An 18,955-nucleotide genomic window follows, 5' to 3' on the forward strand; every position below is an offset into this window, starting at 1 on the left:
TCGTTTCACATTCTCTTATTCTTTTGGTCTCTGTTACTTCTTTCTTCTATACACGCTATTTTTCTTGACTCTCCTATTACAGTGCCTTGAATCTTACGACTGTGCGCAATGAAATCTGTTTTTTTTTTTTTTTTTTTGACTTTGTTTAAATTTGTAACTTTGAATGTATAGTATATGAATTATTATAATATATATTTACGCTGTGAGGTCCCGTATGAGCTTTTGTTTTGTGTGTACATTTAATTATTTCCTTCTCCTGCTCCGAAAATCCAGTGCTACCAGGATATTGACAAAATAGTTTAATTACTTTTTTCACATAATAAAAAACGAAGAAACTAACGGACAAGTAATAGAATAAAAAGCTAAGAAAAGATAAATAATTTGCATCCCTATGATAAAAATGATTGTATCTAAGAGATAATATATTGTTAGAAAAATACGTTTTCGGATAAAGACGTACTAGCCCAGGATTCTATAATTGCCGGGTAATTATCAATTGAATAATCATTTATTTGTGCATTTGTGTCGAATATATGTATATATATATATATACACACAATATGCGTATGTATATATATTTTATTTCTTTACTTTTTTATCATCTAGCGCTAATATTTTTCTTATGACATTATAAATTATCATACACCGCCAAACGAAGTCTGTATACCAACGCGTGATGCAATCGCGTGAGTATGAACTAGAAATTACTACTATTTCATTTTAAGCCTTTTTGTGTTTAATTGTATAGAATAAATAAATGCCACCGTAGATTTGTTCTATAATAACTCGAGTTCTATCAGGTCACGTGTTATGGTTACAACGCCGTTACACCGTGACAAGATTATTATATATTAGGGTATACGTTTCACATTGTGAGGATATTGGATTGATAAATTCAAGTGTATAAACGAAAGCAAAGCATACTGTGCAAAAGATACAAAATAAAATTTCCAAAACCCCGCAAGTGAAGCAGAGGGCTGAAAATAGAAATTTAAAACTTCCTTCATAAAATAACGCTTTCGCCATCGAACTACCAAGATTTTTTCTTCACTCGTACAAGTTCAACAAATAATAATTAGAATCTGTCTTTGGACTGTTCTCATTAAATTTTAAAACTGTGGTGAGATAATTATATGATTGTTATTTTCCATCACGATAGTTTCCGAGATGAATGTACAATATTTGTAAATACATTACATGTGTCTCGAAAACTGATCTATTTAATTTTATATAAAAAAAATTTTACGTATGCACGAACGAATTACGCAGATAAAATAATAATAATAAGACATTGAAAACTAAATATTAAGAAGGACGAAAGAGTACTAAAAAAAATCTAGATATTTGCGCGTATCTTTAGTTTTATTTAATTAAAATAATAATAATACGTAATAATAATTTTCTCTAGAAATGTATTCACTTAAGTATTACTTTTGTTGCTTCTTTGATTGCCGACTCTATATCTTTCTCTGTCTCCACTGTGATTTGTAAGTGATAAAAACTGTACGCGGTGTACGGTACATATATCATGTGCGTGTGTATATGTGTATATATGATTTGAACTTAATTTATTTTATTCAAAAATTAATCCTTTTTGTGCAGTTGTCCTGTGCGCCTCATGAATTGCCGTATTTTAGTTAATTGAGGATTGAAAAAAAAAAATAATTAAATATATAAAGTGCGGTGTGTGCAATTTTTTTCACTTTGACAACAATATTGATCTGTTTATTGTGTATTTAGTAGATTCGTATTAATCGTAGTTTTTGTTTTTGAATATATGAATCGAACGATACACCGACTAAATATCGCAACCTTGAATAACGATAATTCAAATCTCCGAACCTCATAAATTGAGGAAAAAAACATGAAATTTGCATATTTAAATTTCAGATCAAGACCGAGAGATTCGTATATCGAGAATCCGGCACAACTGTGTAATAATTGGTAATGAGAAAGCTTTAATGAATGTGCTGAACGCTCGATAGTATTTTTAACGTTCGACATATAACAAAGAAAAATAAAAACTAAAAATCTCGCTTCAACAAACGTTTCAGATCTGAATCGTAGCTCACCAGCCTCCACTGCACATTGCATATATTTATCCGACGAATAAGATTCAATGATCTGTCGACGTAGAGATTTTTCAATAACTCACCAATATAGTAATGATTAACTTTCTCTCTCTCTCACACACTCTCACTTTCACGCGCTCTTTCTCTAGTTACGTAAGATTCTATTAATGTATGTACTCAATATACCCTATTCATACAGTATATTATGTATACGTTTAAGAGCCACTGTACATATAAAACAGTTAAATATATATAATGATAAAGTTGGATTTAAAACCGTTTTAAACAGGTTTTACAGAAGCGTTGTAATTAATCACGTTCTATCCTATTTTTCCTTTTCCTTTCGTATTTCCATTTTCCTTGTTTCTTGTTGTTTTCACTTAGTTTCTTTCTTAATTCTTCATTCCAATTCTTCTTCCTAACGGCAGCTCTCGATGTCACCATCTTTTCCTCTTTCTCATTCTTTCTCCAGCTCACGGCCCTTCTCGTTCGTCAATTTTTCACGCTTATAATTATAGGTTGTTTAAATAGGATGTATTAAGTTATTGAATTAGGCTAGTAGAGACCGCAGCCGCGAAGATTATTAGCTATAATCACGTCTGTCACAGCATCGAAGACAAACTGAATGTTATTTGTGTCGGTGGCGCATGTCATATGGCAGTAAATCTCTTTCGTAGTAGATTTGTTCTTTGCCTCGAATTGTGCCTGGATGTAGGCAGCCGCTTCGCCGTATTCTTGCGCTCCTGAAAAAAGAAGAAGAAGACGAGATTAATATTTGCTAGATTCCTAAAATCATCTACACTTCTACCTAATTTACGACAAAGAATATTTCTTCATTAACTATAATTAAAGACGATCTAACGTAAGAGATCTTCCGCTCCTAGTGTAAATCGTTTTCTACGCACCGGCGTATTCGGGGAAGCATATGGTCAGGGGCGATTTGCGGATCTTCTCCTCGAAGAGATCCTTTTTGTTCAAGAAAAGAATTATCGACGTGTCCGTGAACCACTTGTTGTTGCAGATCGAGTCGAAAAGCTTCAAGCTCTCCTGCATCCGGTTCTAAAATCATAAATGCCAATGCTTAGTGTTAATAATTATTCGATGATGTGATTTTCGTATTGGTTCCAGAATATCGTTGAACATTTTCTAAATTGATGCCGAGATGAGGCGACGAAATTGATTTCCGCACTCACGGCAAGATATATTTCATCGTTCCCTAATTGAGCCACTGCTCTGGTTTTGTTTAAAATTCAGGTTACGTTCGCGGTACCGCGACGATCAATTGACACTTTGACACAAGCAACGTGAGTCGTTGCACTAATACACTTCTTCCCACGTGTGTCTCTCGTGCCTCCTGTCTGGTTCTCCCATTGTCAGGCGACCAATTGATCCCTTGATCCCTTGATTTCTTCGTTCATTCAAGTCTCACGTCACTGCAGCTCCATTCATTTTCAGCTATCTGTCTCCATCACACTTTCCATCTCTTTCTTAAAACCTTAAAAGTGTTCCACTCTACAAGTCAGCGAACTTAATACGTGACAAGTTCTGTGCTAAACTGGCGAAGCCACTCAACGCCCATTGATACTTGCAAGAAAATGTCGCGTTTCCAATCTACGTTCGGTCAATTTTTTTGTTATTCCTCGTAGGTTTTCAGCCTCCCTGACCCAATGAATAACGTCTGGACTTCGTTTCAACGCCAACTCATTTTTTCTCAAATTCATTTCAATTTCACCGGTATTACAGATTCGCTGAAACGAGCTTCGAACTTTGAATGTTATTTCTTCAAACTTTACGCCATAGATCTGTGAACGATGTCTTCAGCGAAACTCTGATTGTTGTTAATTGTACACCGCAAAGAAGGCAAAACTCGCACCATCTTTACCGTATATTCTCTGTTAAACTTCATCGTTTCAAACGTAGAACTTAGAAAAAACAAGAATTTAACTAATATTAGAAATAACAATTTTGTAACTTGCCGTTGTCTCGTCCTCGTGAAGAACTTGATCGTACTCAGACATGGCGACGCAAAATATGATGGCTGTTACGTCCTCAAAACAATGGATCCACTTTTTGCGCTCACTTCTCTGGCCACCGACGTCGAATAACCTAAAGTTAAAGAATAAGAAAAACCATGAAAGAATCAATAAAAAAATAACAAGTAAAAAATCACCCCCGTACATGTTTCCAACCCCTTAATTCCCCTCTATATTTTCGTTGCCAGTTTATTACACATCAAGAGAAGCCACACAGTAGCTGATTCTCCCTCTTCATACTTCTGCAGTCTTTATACTCGACGCTCGTTAAATCAGTTCAAATTGCAGTTATGATAATTATCAAGATAATATATATCTATATATTATATTATATTATGTATAGGACCGCATCACGGAATGAATAATTGATGAAGCAGAACCACGAACAGCCGATGTGTCTGTATATCTATACATATATACCTATATCGCTCACTATGCGAATTTTATACAGTCTATCTGTACTCTACCAGACACGATATAGGCACACGCCTGTTACATCCACGCGTCGTAGCGTATACAATTACTACTGTTATAAACGGCTATTATTTGAGCGATCGAATTTGCCGTAATCAACTTTATAGTACCCTTGTTGAATGTATCGATTTCAGAAGCTGTTATGATCCACAGATGAATGACGAATCGTACAATATATATTACGTTTAGGTGTATACATGCGCGGGGGGGGGGGGGGGGGGGGGGGGGGTTGGAATAGCCAAAGAAAAAATTCATGACAAATAGTTGAAAATTAACAATAAACAATTGGCTATACTCACTTGAAGTTGAGGTTCTTGAACGAAAAGTGGACCTCTACTATCCCAGTGGTTTTCACTCGAGTCCTGAGGATGTCCTGTTCCGTTGGTTGATACTCCCTGGCACCTAACCGGTCCAAATCGTCGAGGAAGCTGAAACGCAGACACAAAACATTCGGCTTTTATTATATATATATATATATATATATATAGTTACAATGAAAAGTAAATCCTTGGGATTCTTTTTTTTCTTTCTTTCTTTATTCATAGACTTACGAGTGATAGGTTTTAAAGAATAAACATTGCAGTCAGGAAGCGAGAAAGAAAACGTAAATGTATGGATAAAAAAAAAATGTGACAGCAATTTAACCTTATAACTATCTCAATCCATTTCATGTATTGTGTATTGTTTGCGAGGCATGTACCGAATATTTAGCTGTCAATTCAACGGTCTCCAGATCCGGTTGTCCGTTCATCGACTGAACGTGAATTTGTGTATTATTTATACCGAGGGAGTCGACAGGTGGCAATTGGGATCGCCGCCAATCAGATGGGGAATCTGCACGAATTGCGATTTCTCGATAAATTTATGCTTCGTTTTGTTTCGAAACTTTGTTCATCGATATATTGCATTGATTTTTTGATCATTTTTTTTTTTTTTTTTTTTTCCCCTTAAATTTCCACCTATGGATTCGTGCATATTTTATAAATGATGTTTCGTTTTTCCTTTCTCCTTTTTTCCTACCCTCATACCTTCGTTATCTGCAAAGCGTTATTACGACGATCCCACGATTTTAATTTTCGTGAAAGTTTAGAAATTGTAGTTTGGACTAAAAACTTTGACAGATTCGAAAGTGCCTCAAGCTTTCGATGTGGCTTTATATCGAAACAATTAGGAAACAAACGTTTTTTTTTTTTTCTTCATCTTTGACACAGGCTAAACCGTATTGACTTTACAAAAAGACAATCAAATTAACACATTTGAACAAAATTTAATTCTGTACAAAATCTTTCCGTGCAAAATCAAATCCGTACGTCATTAAATGCAACCGAGTATTAACAATTTAAAAAGGAAAACGAGAAATAGAAGATAAAAAAAAAAAATGGATACTCTCTCCCCCTCCAAAAAACAAAAATAATTATTTAAATGAAAAACTTGGAATTCCGTGAAAGCAAACTTTTAAAATTCAATTGACGAGATATCCTTCCGAAACGATTTTTTTTCCTACCACCAAGTCAGTACATAGGTATACAAGTTTTTCAATTGTTTATAAAGAGAGACTTGAAAAACAAATGAAAAAACAAAAACCACAATTCTCACTTCCAAATCGAAACACCGTAATCTCTATATATAATACATAAATTTATCCTACCACTTGCAGTGTATAAGATAGTATATTTTACACAAGAATTGCAGTTGCAAAGGTATTCGAAAGGCGTTGGGGTTAAGGGGGAAAAGAGGGAAAAGAGGGGGGAGGGGGAGGGAAGGAGGCAAAAAGGGGCGAGTGGTTCTGGGTGATCCAAGACGAGGAAACGGGGTTCTCGAAGGGTGCTGGTTGGGGGTAGGGGGCGAAGTCGGCCATTTTATCGCCACGTGACACGGGCGTGGCGTGACGTCACTGCCGATCAATACAACACAGGAGGTTCCCTCTCCCTCTCCCTCTCCCACCCCCTCGACACGTTCAGCTGCGCCCTTTTCGCTCCCTTTCGCTCCCCGACTCTCGTCGTCGCTCTTTCCTTCTTTATTTCTCTCGCAATGTATGTACATACCATACATATATACTTATATATATATAATAGGTATATGCGTTTTTTTTCCTCGAACATGCGAAAGAAAGGTGATGGTGGTGGTGGTGGTGGTGGTGGTGGTAGTTTTGTGCGCAAGCTCAGCGTGCTGCCGTGGCGAGCTTTCTTCCACCTTTTACATACTGTATAGATATACCTCCATAGAATAATGCTTGTCGTATGAATATAGGTTTACACATGTGTATCGCTGGTATCGATGGGGTTCTGTAGCTGTAGCAGCAGCAGCAGCAGCAGCAGCAGCAGCATTTCTGGCCTACTCCACTGGCCAAGCTGCTCTCTCTGGTTCTCGTCGACTTTGGAGGACAGGCATTGCACTGTCCTGTGTGGAAGGCAGGCTGCTCAGGCGGTAGATTTTGACGTGGCGTCGACCGCTGAGCGATTTTTATAGACCACGCGCAAGCTCCCTTCTTTCACTCTCTCCCTCCCTCCCTCCCGCCCTCTATTTCAGCTTTACCGCAATCTCTGTCACAACTCGAGGAGAGAAGAACTTGATCACTCTTTGAGGGGAGGATGTAGGTACATTATATTCTTTTTTCTTTTTTTTTCTTCTTCTCTCATGCTCCAGAGATTTCATTTTTTTTTTTACCGAGCGTCTCATTTTAATCCTTTTATTTCTCATCTACTTCTTCTTCTTCTTTATCATCTTCTTCTTATTTTACTTATTCTTGCGGGATAATCCATCGTCTTTTTAATACGGCGTCTACGTAACTCATATATATATATATAGTATATTATACCGATAATGATTTATTTTCTATAGGTATAATATATTATATATATTTACACCTGGTATATATTCTTCAATACATTATTGAATATCGCTTTCGGATCTTTCTTCTTTTCTTTTGTTTCGTTCTTCTGCATATACACAATGAGTAAGAGAGATTAAAAAATATATAATAATTCTATCTATCTGTAATATCATCGCGATGAATGTGCAGATGTACAGGATGTAATTATATGCGCAGGGGATATGACGTGCACTGTTAGTTAAAATTACATTACATTCGATGCTGTACAAGGAGATTTTCTTCTTTCTAACATATTCACCTACAGTTTTGACGAACTCTTTTTCTCTCCATATATACATAGGCATACAAAATCGATGATCGATGATCCGAATATCTATATATTTACGCGTATAATAAGCACTGCACATGTCTGTACATCGGGAATTGCGAAATTGGTAATAATGATAATGATAATGATAATGATGATGATGATAATGGGGGGTCTGGAGGTCCGCGATATCAAATTATATATTATACAGGTTAACGTACATAGACTATGCGTTAATACACAAGGGTATTAATAATATACCCTTAATAATATTTCTTCGCGATCACCCCACAAAAGTACCTAATCGAAATATATTGAAAAAAATCTGGCCAAGTCCCTAAATTATTCAGATAACTCTAACATGCCTCGGAAATCGGAATAATTCAAGGATTTGACCAGATTTTTTTTCTTAAACATGTCGAGTAATTTTGGCGCCGGGGGGGGGGGGGGGGAGGCAAAGAAATTCCGACTCGACTAAAATAAGAGACGATTCGATATTACGGGAAGGAAGTCGACGGAGAGGATATGGAGAGTAGTTGGGGAAGTAAATATAAACAAGGGACTCACTATTTAGCCGAATCGTTCAGCTGGTACTCGTTACTCCTCCCGAAACACTCTTGGACCCCGTTGTCAGCCCAAAGCCTCTTCATAGCAGCCAGTAGCTCTTCGCTGAACGGCTCGGTGTCCTCCATCCGTTGAATAACGTCGAAGACCATCTTGGCATCGGTCTGAAGGATTGAAAAAACGTTTCACATATAAGATCGTGAATGACTAAACAAATCGTACATCGAGACTGAATTTAAAGCTGAAAATTCGCAAGAGTTATTCGATCTTCCTTTTTATCCTTTAACGCGTTTCAACTTTGTCCGCAGTTGCACGTAAACAGCATCACGCATTAATAACACGACTGAGAGTGACTCAGAGTGTTTGAAACATAATAAATATCTTGCGATAAAAGTGAAAAGTATGAGCCTGATAAATCGTTGTAACTATATCATGTGTACGTATCAGCATGGCTGGAGATAGAATTTATTTTCAAATTGTCTGCCAACTTTATACAGGTACACACGTATAATGCAGGAGCGTTATGCGTCTGCATGCACCATCGTCTATGTGTCGGTCGTATAATGCACGCCGCGTATTACACAGCACGAGCTGTGATGCACGCGGGGTGGCGTAATTCGCGTATTTCAATTATACACGACCTCAGTTTACTCGCGCGTGTGAATATTCAACGGGTGACGAGTCGCGATTATATCGGCCTACGCTACGACGGTGTATTAATACATCTTTATATACTCGCAGTATCATACAACGATAGTTAGGTGTGGCCGTAATAACAGTGTGTACAAAGAGAAAAAGGATTTAAAAAAGTCGCTTTTTTTTTTGTTACCCCGATCAGAATTCGAGTATATATAAAAGTTTTGCCGCGGTGTTAGAAAATCATTAGGTACCATCGGCAAATGGCGACGCGTTATCCGCTTGAAGAATTCGGAACATTGTCACGGTGAATTTTGATGGTGAAAATTTCTGAAAAAATTTAGAAACACGAAGATCGATGGCACAAACTTGCATTCTAAGTTTCATCAACATTCGTTAGTAACGAGAAGATTTATAATACATATTTCAATGTTGATTTGAAACTGACCGCCATTTTGAGATAAAAAATTGCAGGACGTCTAAGAGATTTAGTGCCAACATGAAAAAGGATAAAAACAAAATTATATCAACCGTAATCGTATCGTTGTTTCACGTTTTTTTTTCCCTTTCATCATTTTCTACGCTTAATGGACAACGTGGCATGTATAATATGTATACGTAGGACATTATATACGACGCGTGGGTACATATGCACGAGTGACGAGCTATACATCATGACGCAAACATGTGCGGGTACTGGCCTCTAGACTTTTCTACCTTGCGCGATCATTCAATGTCAGTCTTCGAGTTTCATTTCAGTATGTATGGCGTGCCCCTAATACAAAATGCACGAGAGGCCAATTCGGATCGCGGCCAATATCACCACCAATGTGCACATCACACGATCCACTTGACCTCGTGGTTTTTCAATTTTTTTTTTTTCTCATTCTTACTCCATGTTAGAATAATAACGGTACATCTGTGTAATTCAATTTTATTGATAGCAATTGAAATTGTTTACGACAGGGGGACAGTTTATTAGATAAATTCCTATAAATGACGAATGTTAGAGGAAATATACATAGTATACATCAGAGATATCGACGCCCAATATTTGTCATCTGTCCTCCAAGGCGTGGTTTTTTGACACGGACTATAACCAAACATACTTTTCTACCTCACAATTAACAACAAACCAACGAATCATCTTTTCCCCATTTTTCTTTTTTTTTTTTCTAAATGTATACGTACGTATATATATATATATCTTATCTAATTCAATTTTTGTCTGCGTACAACTGCCCCCGAGTCATAACGATTGCGTATTATCTGCCACTAAATAACAGTAATAACGACACTTTCAATTTCACGGATTCGCGGCTTCCCACGCGACGATCTATACCTGCAACCTGTTCGATATATCGCCACAAGTAGCCGGCTAATCTGTACGCGTATATACATATGTACGATTCAGTCAGCAACCTGTGGCTGATAGTCAGAGAGTTAGTGTTGAATATTGGCTACCTGCTGCCTGTAACAACTGACAAGAGTTGGGCACTTTGCCATCCCCCGTGAGAGGTTGACGGCTCGATTCGAAACTCGAGATCTAACTTGATTTCTTTCTCCTCCCCCTATATTCGAAATTCTATATGCGTCCGTGATCTGTTTCATAGCTATTTCTCTTCATCGTGCATTGTTTTGTCGTGAATTGATTTCCATCTCGAATTTCCACAAAGACATTTTCTATAGTCGTTATGTTTTATGGAAACAATGACTGCCAATTCCACAAGTGAAATCTCAAAGTGTTTACTAAAGTCTCAAAAACACGGTTTTTCGAATCTAAAGTAGCCCTGGATGTCAAATAGTGATAAAACACTACTGCGATGGAGATGAAGAAGAATTAACTCGCTGAACGCGATGGGTATTATTAGATATACAGAATGGACCTAGTCGTGGATAAACAAGAATAAAATAACCTGGTACCGTGAAACAGCAAGTTGTTATAATGTTTGCCTTGATTTCTAACTCGCGGGGGACGACGATATGTGGGTCGACTAGATGGGAAATCCATTAGTCGACGAGGAAGAAGAAGAGAAAATTACGTCGAGGGTAACCTTGAGTAGGCCCGAGGAGGTTGAGGTTGAGGTTGAGGTTGAGGTTGAGGTTGAGGTTGAGAAACTGTCAAGGTAATTGATTCGAAGCCAACATGCAACAGTCCGCACAACAGGTGAGTGACCTCCCGTGGCGCGCGGTCTCGTCTTGGTTCTCTCGTTCAAGAACCGTGTAACGAACACCAACAGTCATAATACGACGCGAATAACCCATACAAATTGCATAAGCCTTGCCCATCACACAAGAACCTGTTAAGAGGAATAAATCTTCGACGGGAAAGTAGAATTGTCGTAATCAAAGCACGACAAGACCGGATTATGACCATATTGCAATGACTTTGCCACTTGGTGCCTGATCCTTGCGTAGAACAATCGCGAGGAAAACGAAAACTTTGATTAACGATCGAGAGATTTCTTTATTTCATTTTTTTCCTTTATAGATACGTTTTTCTTACACGAACAGGCATGAATCACATTTTCTTAGACCGCAATTAGCGGTTTTCTTCCTCTCGACTCACCCAATGTATCGTAGTATGCTGTGTATTATATTTATTGAATTCTTGATATGAACATGAATGTAGATTGATGATTGGAGAAAAGAAATTCCTTGGCTTTTAGTCACAGAGCCAAGAGGTACGCGATAGAATCATAAATGCGGTGAAGATGAAGCTGCCTTTCGATTTCTTCAACCGCATGATCCAATGCTATCGACCACGTAGACGAGGAACGAGTGTAGAGTTGATAACGCGACACGAAGAATGATGTCCAACAACGTCGTAAAGGAGACACTCGATGCACGTATCACAGTTAAAACATTCATTATGTATGTACCTTGACGACGCGACCGACGCATATAATAATTGGATCATATTCACTGGCGAAGTGTGTATAACATTATACAATCGACTGACGTGGTAAAACCGGAATGGACGATTGATAAACTCCTTGGCGGGTTCAGCGAGGAAAATAATCATTAAGAACATGGCGATAACGTGATAAAAATGGCTCGCCTCGTGCCGAGTGTTTCAAACATGCCCGCGACAAAGTCATCGGATTGAAAAATCCTTGGAATAGTTGCAGGTCGGTCATCCTTATTGGACAATGACTGAATAAGGATTTCCTGAAGATATGTGCGATGTGCCATAGTCTAAATGGAAGTCATGTTTCAAATTTCTTCCACATTTTTTATCCAAGTAGTAGTCCTTACAACTAAATTATACGCCATCTTTCTACAGGAGTATAACAACTGTTAATTGTATCTTATTGGATATGACTAAATCAGTCTTTTCCAATTTCTATACCCAGCGGTGAAAATCACGATATGCTGATAAAAAGTCTGAAGTGTACTACTTTTCGCAAGAGGTGTTCGGTGTCTGCACGGTGCGAACGACCGTTCGACCTGACCCCGAAATGACCTTTTTTCTTGCCAACGTAATAACGGCGTACCTTGGATGTGCCTATAAATAGAGAAATGGTAGGTAAGAGAAGAGCCCACACCATGGCCCAGGCGAGAAGATGGAACAGAGGGTAGGAGGGTGCGAGAAGACACTTCTCTGGGCTGCAAGACCGATCAATCGACCTTTCCAACCCCTCGCTAGCTTCAAATATAGTATATCTAGGCTGCCTCCCGTGCCTCCGTTAAACTCTATACACCTATTGGTACTGTGCGTCAGTAGAGAGTAATGGAGAAACGTAGAGTGTTCCGTTTCAAGAGAGACATATCAGCCTTTTTTGTCTTTGAGTATATACTGATCAATCACAGTTTTGCCTTGTCGTCTGCCCATAATGCAAAGGGTAGATGTCCTATTATTGGAAGTCGCGTCTGAAGTGTAGTTATTGTTGCAGCTAGTAGATGTAACATCGATATACTGAACACGTAAGCATGCAATGAACAGACCGGAATCATCATGTTTGAAGTCAACATTAGACAGATATTTGAATGCCCTTTAAGGTGCTTTTTTTAATGCGTAATTTTTTACCGACATTACACGCATACATTACCGGCATGCGCGTAATGTCGGTAACAAATGTTGCCAAAATGAGATTTCGGTGTACTTCGTAATGGAAAACCAGATCAGCTACCATTTCGTCATTTCATCATCAAATTTCATAAGACTGGTCTCAAAATCTATGTTTCAACACCACCGAGTGGCATCATGATGAATAATTCGATCCATTCAGTGTAACTGTGAAAATTTGGCCAATTTCTGTGGGTGGTAACCAATCTGTAAAATTTGTTCCCAAATTTTGAAAAAGTAAAAAGACGCTCCACATTTTGCCAAAATAAGGCATTAACTGCCCAAGTTTCACTCTGATCTCTTGAGCGGTATAGGAGTTTTGCATCCCCGCGTTTTCGAGGTGTACAACGCGTCTTTATAAGCACCTTAAAGACGGATGACCGGAGTGCCGATCATGTTGCAAACCGAGAATAAATAGTAGTGAAGAAAGTATTCGACTGGAGTGAAGAAGTTGGCGTTTGTCGATAATTCCAAAAGAAAATACCCTGACGAGTAGATACCTACTGCATCACCTCAGCATGTTATTCAGGTAGGTATTATAGCATCGGGTTAAGCGGAAGTTCGAGGGCTCGGAGATTCACCGCAAAACGATCGGAAAGGGGGTGAAGGAGGATGGTGGATGATGATGCACAAGGGTGAAAATAATAATGGGAGTGTCTTGTTGTGGGGGGTTGCACGGTGCAGGCTACGTGAGTCAAGGTGTATATTTAACACGTTGTTCGATGACTAGTTTGCATGTGGAGGAGAGAAGAGGAGGAGGAGGAGGAGGAGGAGGAGGAGGAGGAGGAGGAGATAGAGCTCGTCGAGAGGTTCGTCCGTTCGTTGGTTCGTTTGGCGGCTCTATCGAGTGCTGAAGCAGTGTTGTTCACCTGCCGCCACCAGCGCCGATAATTGCTTCATCTTTACCTGTTGCTACTCTCCTGTTGTTGTACTACGATATAGTCTCTATGTGCTCTCTTCCACGTATCTATACATATTTCAGAATATATATCTATTGTCGTAGAGATATTATCGTAGTGGTAGAACATTCAAGGGATCATGCGAGTGTCACGTGACGAAAAATGGCTGTGATTTTTGTTGATATATTTTTTAGTTTTTGGCTTTTTTTTTTGTGATGGTTAAAATACGCTAATCAGTCTGTTTTTTTTTTAACGTAAAATCAAAGCACTCGTGAAGGGCAGAGAATAAATTTTTAAACGTCCATTTTTTTTTTTTTTTAACGATATTCTCGTATTAACGTAGTTTTTCAAAACGATGGACACTCTTGAAGAAGGACTTTTCAAACTATCCGTATCAAATTTGAACGCCATTCTTCAACTTGCTTTGTTTTGAAATTTACATAAATTTTTTTTTCAACGAACAACCGTCGAAAACAAATTTCTAAATTCAATACTTTTTTCTCAAACCACCGCCATTTCGTCAATTTTTATGAAAAAAAAAACACACACACACACACACGCATACCTCCGTAGCAAGATAACGGCTTTCGTACTGATTAATAATCTTTATAACGAATTTTCATTCGTATAATATTTATAGCCAGAACCGTGTGTAGTCGACGAAACGCAATGGAGATCGCAAAGTCTAAGATTATTCAAGAATTGCAATGATTTTATCGTTTGAAAGAGGAAAAAATATAGTACCTATATGTATATAAAATATGACTCGTAGATGAATTTAATACGCTTCTTCTTTTCACGAGCGTATTGAACATCGATGTCGAATTCCTCAATTTCTCACTTGATTTACGTCCCGAGCGAATATCTTTTTCACGATCTTAGAAAATCTCTAAGAAACAGATGAAAAAATAGCTTTCCAACAAGTCTACTGGATGCCACAAAACGTTGCACTTTCTGCTTAGATTATTACTGTTATCGTTGTTGTTATTGTTATTATTATTATTATCATCTCAAAAATGGATCCGGCATAAACGGCGAGTTTCTGAAATTTCTTACCTCTCGTTCGTTGGTCGAAAATACGATACTAAGATTGGGCATTGCTCTGAGAATGGCGACCAGAGATTGTATCGTATTGCTGTAGACGACCGGCCTGTACTGTTTGAAGTCTTCCGGGGTGAATCCGCTCTCGTGGATGATTCTGAAACGAGGAAAAACCGTGTAGGAATGAGAAAAACAATCCTCCCGTTGTTTTGGTTCACGCGTCTTTTTTTTTTTTTTTTTTTTGATAATAAATTATATATCTTAAATTTCCTCTTTGAACAATGATTATATTCTTATGAATTAGAAATTGTGCTACAGCATTATCGTGCAAGCGCGTTTCAGGATGTTGCGGTTGTTTTGGGGTCACGTCGCTGCTGCTGCTGCTGCTGCTGCTTCGTAACAATAACAATAAACACCTGGTAGAAAAAATTCCAAGTTAAATATATTGTGCAAGTGATTAAGTGAATATGAATGAGCGATGTACAAAATTTATTCATTATCTCCAACCTAACGCGTAGCGCGAATATTCAAAGTTATATCTTTTATTTATAGACTCTCTCGACCAGATTTGTCATCTGCAACAGCGCAAAAAAAGGCGGCGGCGGCGGCGGCGGCGGCGGCGGCGGCGAAGAAAATCGCATTTTTAACATAACTTCTCGTTAATTCTTTTCGCGTCTTTTTTCTTTTCTTCTTTCGATTATATGTATAGAATTTTGCAAATTACACCACCGCGTGCAATATTTTATGCAAAATTCCGAAGAATTGACTCGACCAATTCGGACAAAAAAGCGTGGAAACTTTGGAATGCGTAAAAAGATTCCGAACTTTTCTTCAATCATGTTGTTAATTCTAATTTTTTATTCCAAACTGCATCGCTTTCAACAATCGAATTTACTCTCTATAATTGTTGTATTTTATTATTATCACAGTGAATTTGCTAATAAAATAACCGACAAAAACGAAATATATTCGGACAAATGGATGAATATTGCAAAAACAAAATATATCAACTTTCTATTGAAGCTTAAAAGCGGCAACACACGCCGGATATTCGACGTGAAATTCTTTTGTATTACCAGAGTACAAATATCTCTGTAAATATAAATACATACTATACATATTATAAAAGCATCTCTTGTTCTCACAGCGAGAAACTTCTTTCGGAGAACTGTCCACGCGTAATAACGTTCTACGTATAAATGATATAATTGACACAGTTTCGATTGGCGGAAAGAATTCTTATTTTTTTTTTTTTTTTTTTTTTTTTTTTTGCTTTCTCTCATTCATCTGACGATGAGAGAATTAGAAATTAAAATATGACGAAAGAATGAACGAAACAAAGATGGAAATTCCCAACATCATTGTTGCGGTTTAGATAATGATCACAATGATAATAATAAAGATAATGATAATGATACTTACTTCATCTGTTTGACGATGGTACTCTTGCCGGACTCTCCAGCTCCTGTAAACATAAAATATAACAAACGAATGATTATCTGATTCACGTTTAACAAAAAACAGAGATCAGCTATAATTATAACATATGGTGAACAGAGATGTTGCAAAAATAATTAAATCTCATTGTCAGTGAGTTCACGGTTGATAAAGCAGGTTTCGCTTTAACCCTCCGCCGTTAATGTAGTTTTATTACTGACTGTTACTGACTTTTCAAAGTTAAAAAAAAAAAAAAAAAAAATCAGGTAACCAGTTTCAGCTACCTACTACTTGATATTCCAATAATTTTCGTTGCGAAATTTTCAATCAGTCAATTGTTAGAAATTGTTATAAGCAATGGAAAAGTTACCGAGACAACGATAAGCGAGAAAGTCATGGTGGACGATATCGTCCCACAGCAAATGGTTAAATAAACGGACTTTTCAAAATTTTGCGCAGACATGACGTAAATATGATCCAAGTTGCAGGATTCGATGAACTTTAACATATATATATATATATATATATATATATATATATATATATATATATATATATATATATATATACCAACGGGTAGGTAATACACATGCGGTGGAAATTGCTCGATAACGCGGTTGGGATATCAGCTCATTATGAGTTTCAGACCGAATGTGTGTATGCATACATGATACATACGTATATACATAAAATGTGGGTGAAGCGAAATTGTAATATATATATATATATACGTATACCGGCGCTTTATAGCCGGACGTGACGCGGTGATGGCGGAACTTGCTTTCCTGCCTACCGCAAGCTCCCCTCTTCTTACCCCCCCCCTCCCCCTACCCCAGTTTTACACTCCGTCCACCATCCCCATCCCCATCCCCATCCCCATCTCCTCTCTCTCACTCTCTCACTCTCTATCTCGCCTATCCCGCCTTTAAAAGCCCTTCAAGTTAAGTAGTCGCCTGTAATAGCTGTTACAGCTAACAACGCAGACCTCATGCTGGTAAATCTCTCTGCATAAAGCCACCAGACACACACACACACACACACACACAGAAGCATACCTATACAGCCTATATATATATATATATATATATATATATATATACATTGTATATGTGCATATGTGTGTGTGTGTGTGTGTGTGTATATAGGTATATGTACATACTATACCGATAAATGAATAAATTCATCACAAGACGTGTAACAAATACGTAAAACATGATGATATAATCTGTGTGTAATATGAGATGTATAGGTATTTACTATAATGGGTATATATGTATGTATAGATATTTGCGGACAAGATATTTGAGAATTGAAAACAACGACGCGCTTAGGTATATCGATGGCAATTTAATTGTGACAATGTTCGACGATATGATTGTAGCTGTACAGATTTTTGTCTGAATTCAATTTTCTTACAATATTTACGTATTGTTACTATATATGTGTACATACACCCAATGCGATTCGTAATTGTCGAAATTTTTGTACAATTTTTCTGCTTAACAAAATATGTTATTCATATACTTTTCCCTCGACAATATTTCGATAATGAAATCCTTTAACTTTGCTACCGCATGTAGAATGTTAATAATTAATCTTACTAATATATTATTCATCAGCTCTTTTATACTCATAAAATAATCGCACAATACATATAACGAATGTAAGCGTGTAAGGTAATAAAATTAATCATCACATAAAGAATGAAGAAAGTAAGTTGTACGAATCTCGATTAATTAGGTTAGCGCCATTGATCTTGATGCTCAAATCCGTTCATAAATCACAAGAATCAATCTCAGCGCTATAGATATACTATATATAATACTCGGACTTGAAACCGCAAAAACTGAATCTTTTTCTTTCTTTCTTTCTTGCTTTCTTCCAACCTTGGCAATTAACGAGAAACCCATTAAGTCGCGTGCGCTTCCAAGTATCTACAGGTATACATATGCGTGTATGTTACATATATATATATGTAACGTGCAGAGTGCATCTCGAATTTGACTCGTTAGTCGATTTGACACGGTGTTCCATCACGCGAGCGAACGTGATGTTACGACGTTTTAGGAACGTGACTGCTTCTTGAAGATATAAATTAATTAAAGTGTTTGTCTGTGTACTATATACCTATATTGTACCATTCGATACGCATGTAATGCGCGTGTAATGAATTCAGAGCCAGTATCAAGCTGCAAGGAGATAATCGGGATGATCAACTCTGCTGGAACAGTTTATGTATCCATCCATGCAAGTTATAATCGTCCGAACGACATTAAAGAGTGAGTTACAGCAGCGTTGGAATGAAACAAAAATCTATGAAGAAAAAGAGAGAAAGAGGCAAAAGAATAAATCTTCTCTTCTCTGTAAGGAAGATATTTCTGCAGGAGATACGAGGCTGGAATCAGGAATCAGTTGAATTAGCAGGCAAACGTTATAATGTAGATTCGAACAAGGTATATAGATAATAAAGTCCGAGAATCGTAATTTTGTTTAATGTCTTGAAACCCGCGATACTTTAATAAAATTACGAGGATTCCATCGTTGAAATCGACAGTAACTCGAATTCAAAACAGGTATAAATCGAACATTC

At 37.4% G+C, this 18,955-nt stretch overlaps 1 protein-coding gene and 1 long non-coding RNA gene across 2 annotated transcripts in view; one reads left to right on the plus strand and one right to left on the minus strand.

Moving 5' to 3' along the window:
- On the plus strand, positions 1–4,597 carry LOC124415287. Its single transcript, XR_006930269.1, has 3 exons — positions 1–117; positions 1,314–1,322; positions 4,587–4,597. It is a non-coding gene; the product is annotated as an uncharacterized LOC124415287 (long non-coding RNA).
- Positions 2,215–18,955, minus strand: part of LOC124414952 (guanine nucleotide-binding protein G(o) subunit alpha) — a 27,831-nt gene continuing 11,090 nt past the window's right edge. Inside the window, exons 3-9 of the mRNA XM_046896143.1 lie at positions 16,351–16,393; positions 14,944–15,085; positions 8,287–8,447; positions 4,879–5,007; positions 4,049–4,178; positions 2,978–3,131; positions 2,215–2,815 (exon numbers count right to left, since the gene is read on the minus strand). Coding sequence (XP_046752099.1) covers positions 2,628–2,815; positions 2,978–3,131; positions 4,049–4,178; positions 4,879–5,007; positions 8,287–8,447; positions 14,944–15,085; positions 16,351–16,393 — 947 coding nt within the window. The 3' untranslated portion in view covers positions 2,215–2,627. The remainder of the gene's footprint in view (positions 2,816–2,977; positions 3,132–4,048; positions 4,179–4,878; positions 5,008–8,286; positions 8,448–14,943; positions 15,086–16,350; positions 16,394–18,955) is intronic.

This window comes from Diprion similis, chromosome 2 (assembly GCF_021155765.1).
Source record: "Diprion similis isolate iyDipSimi1 chromosome 2, iyDipSimi1.1, whole genome shotgun sequence".
Lineage (NCBI taxonomy): Eukaryota > Metazoa > Arthropoda > Insecta > Hymenoptera > Diprionidae > Diprion > Diprion similis.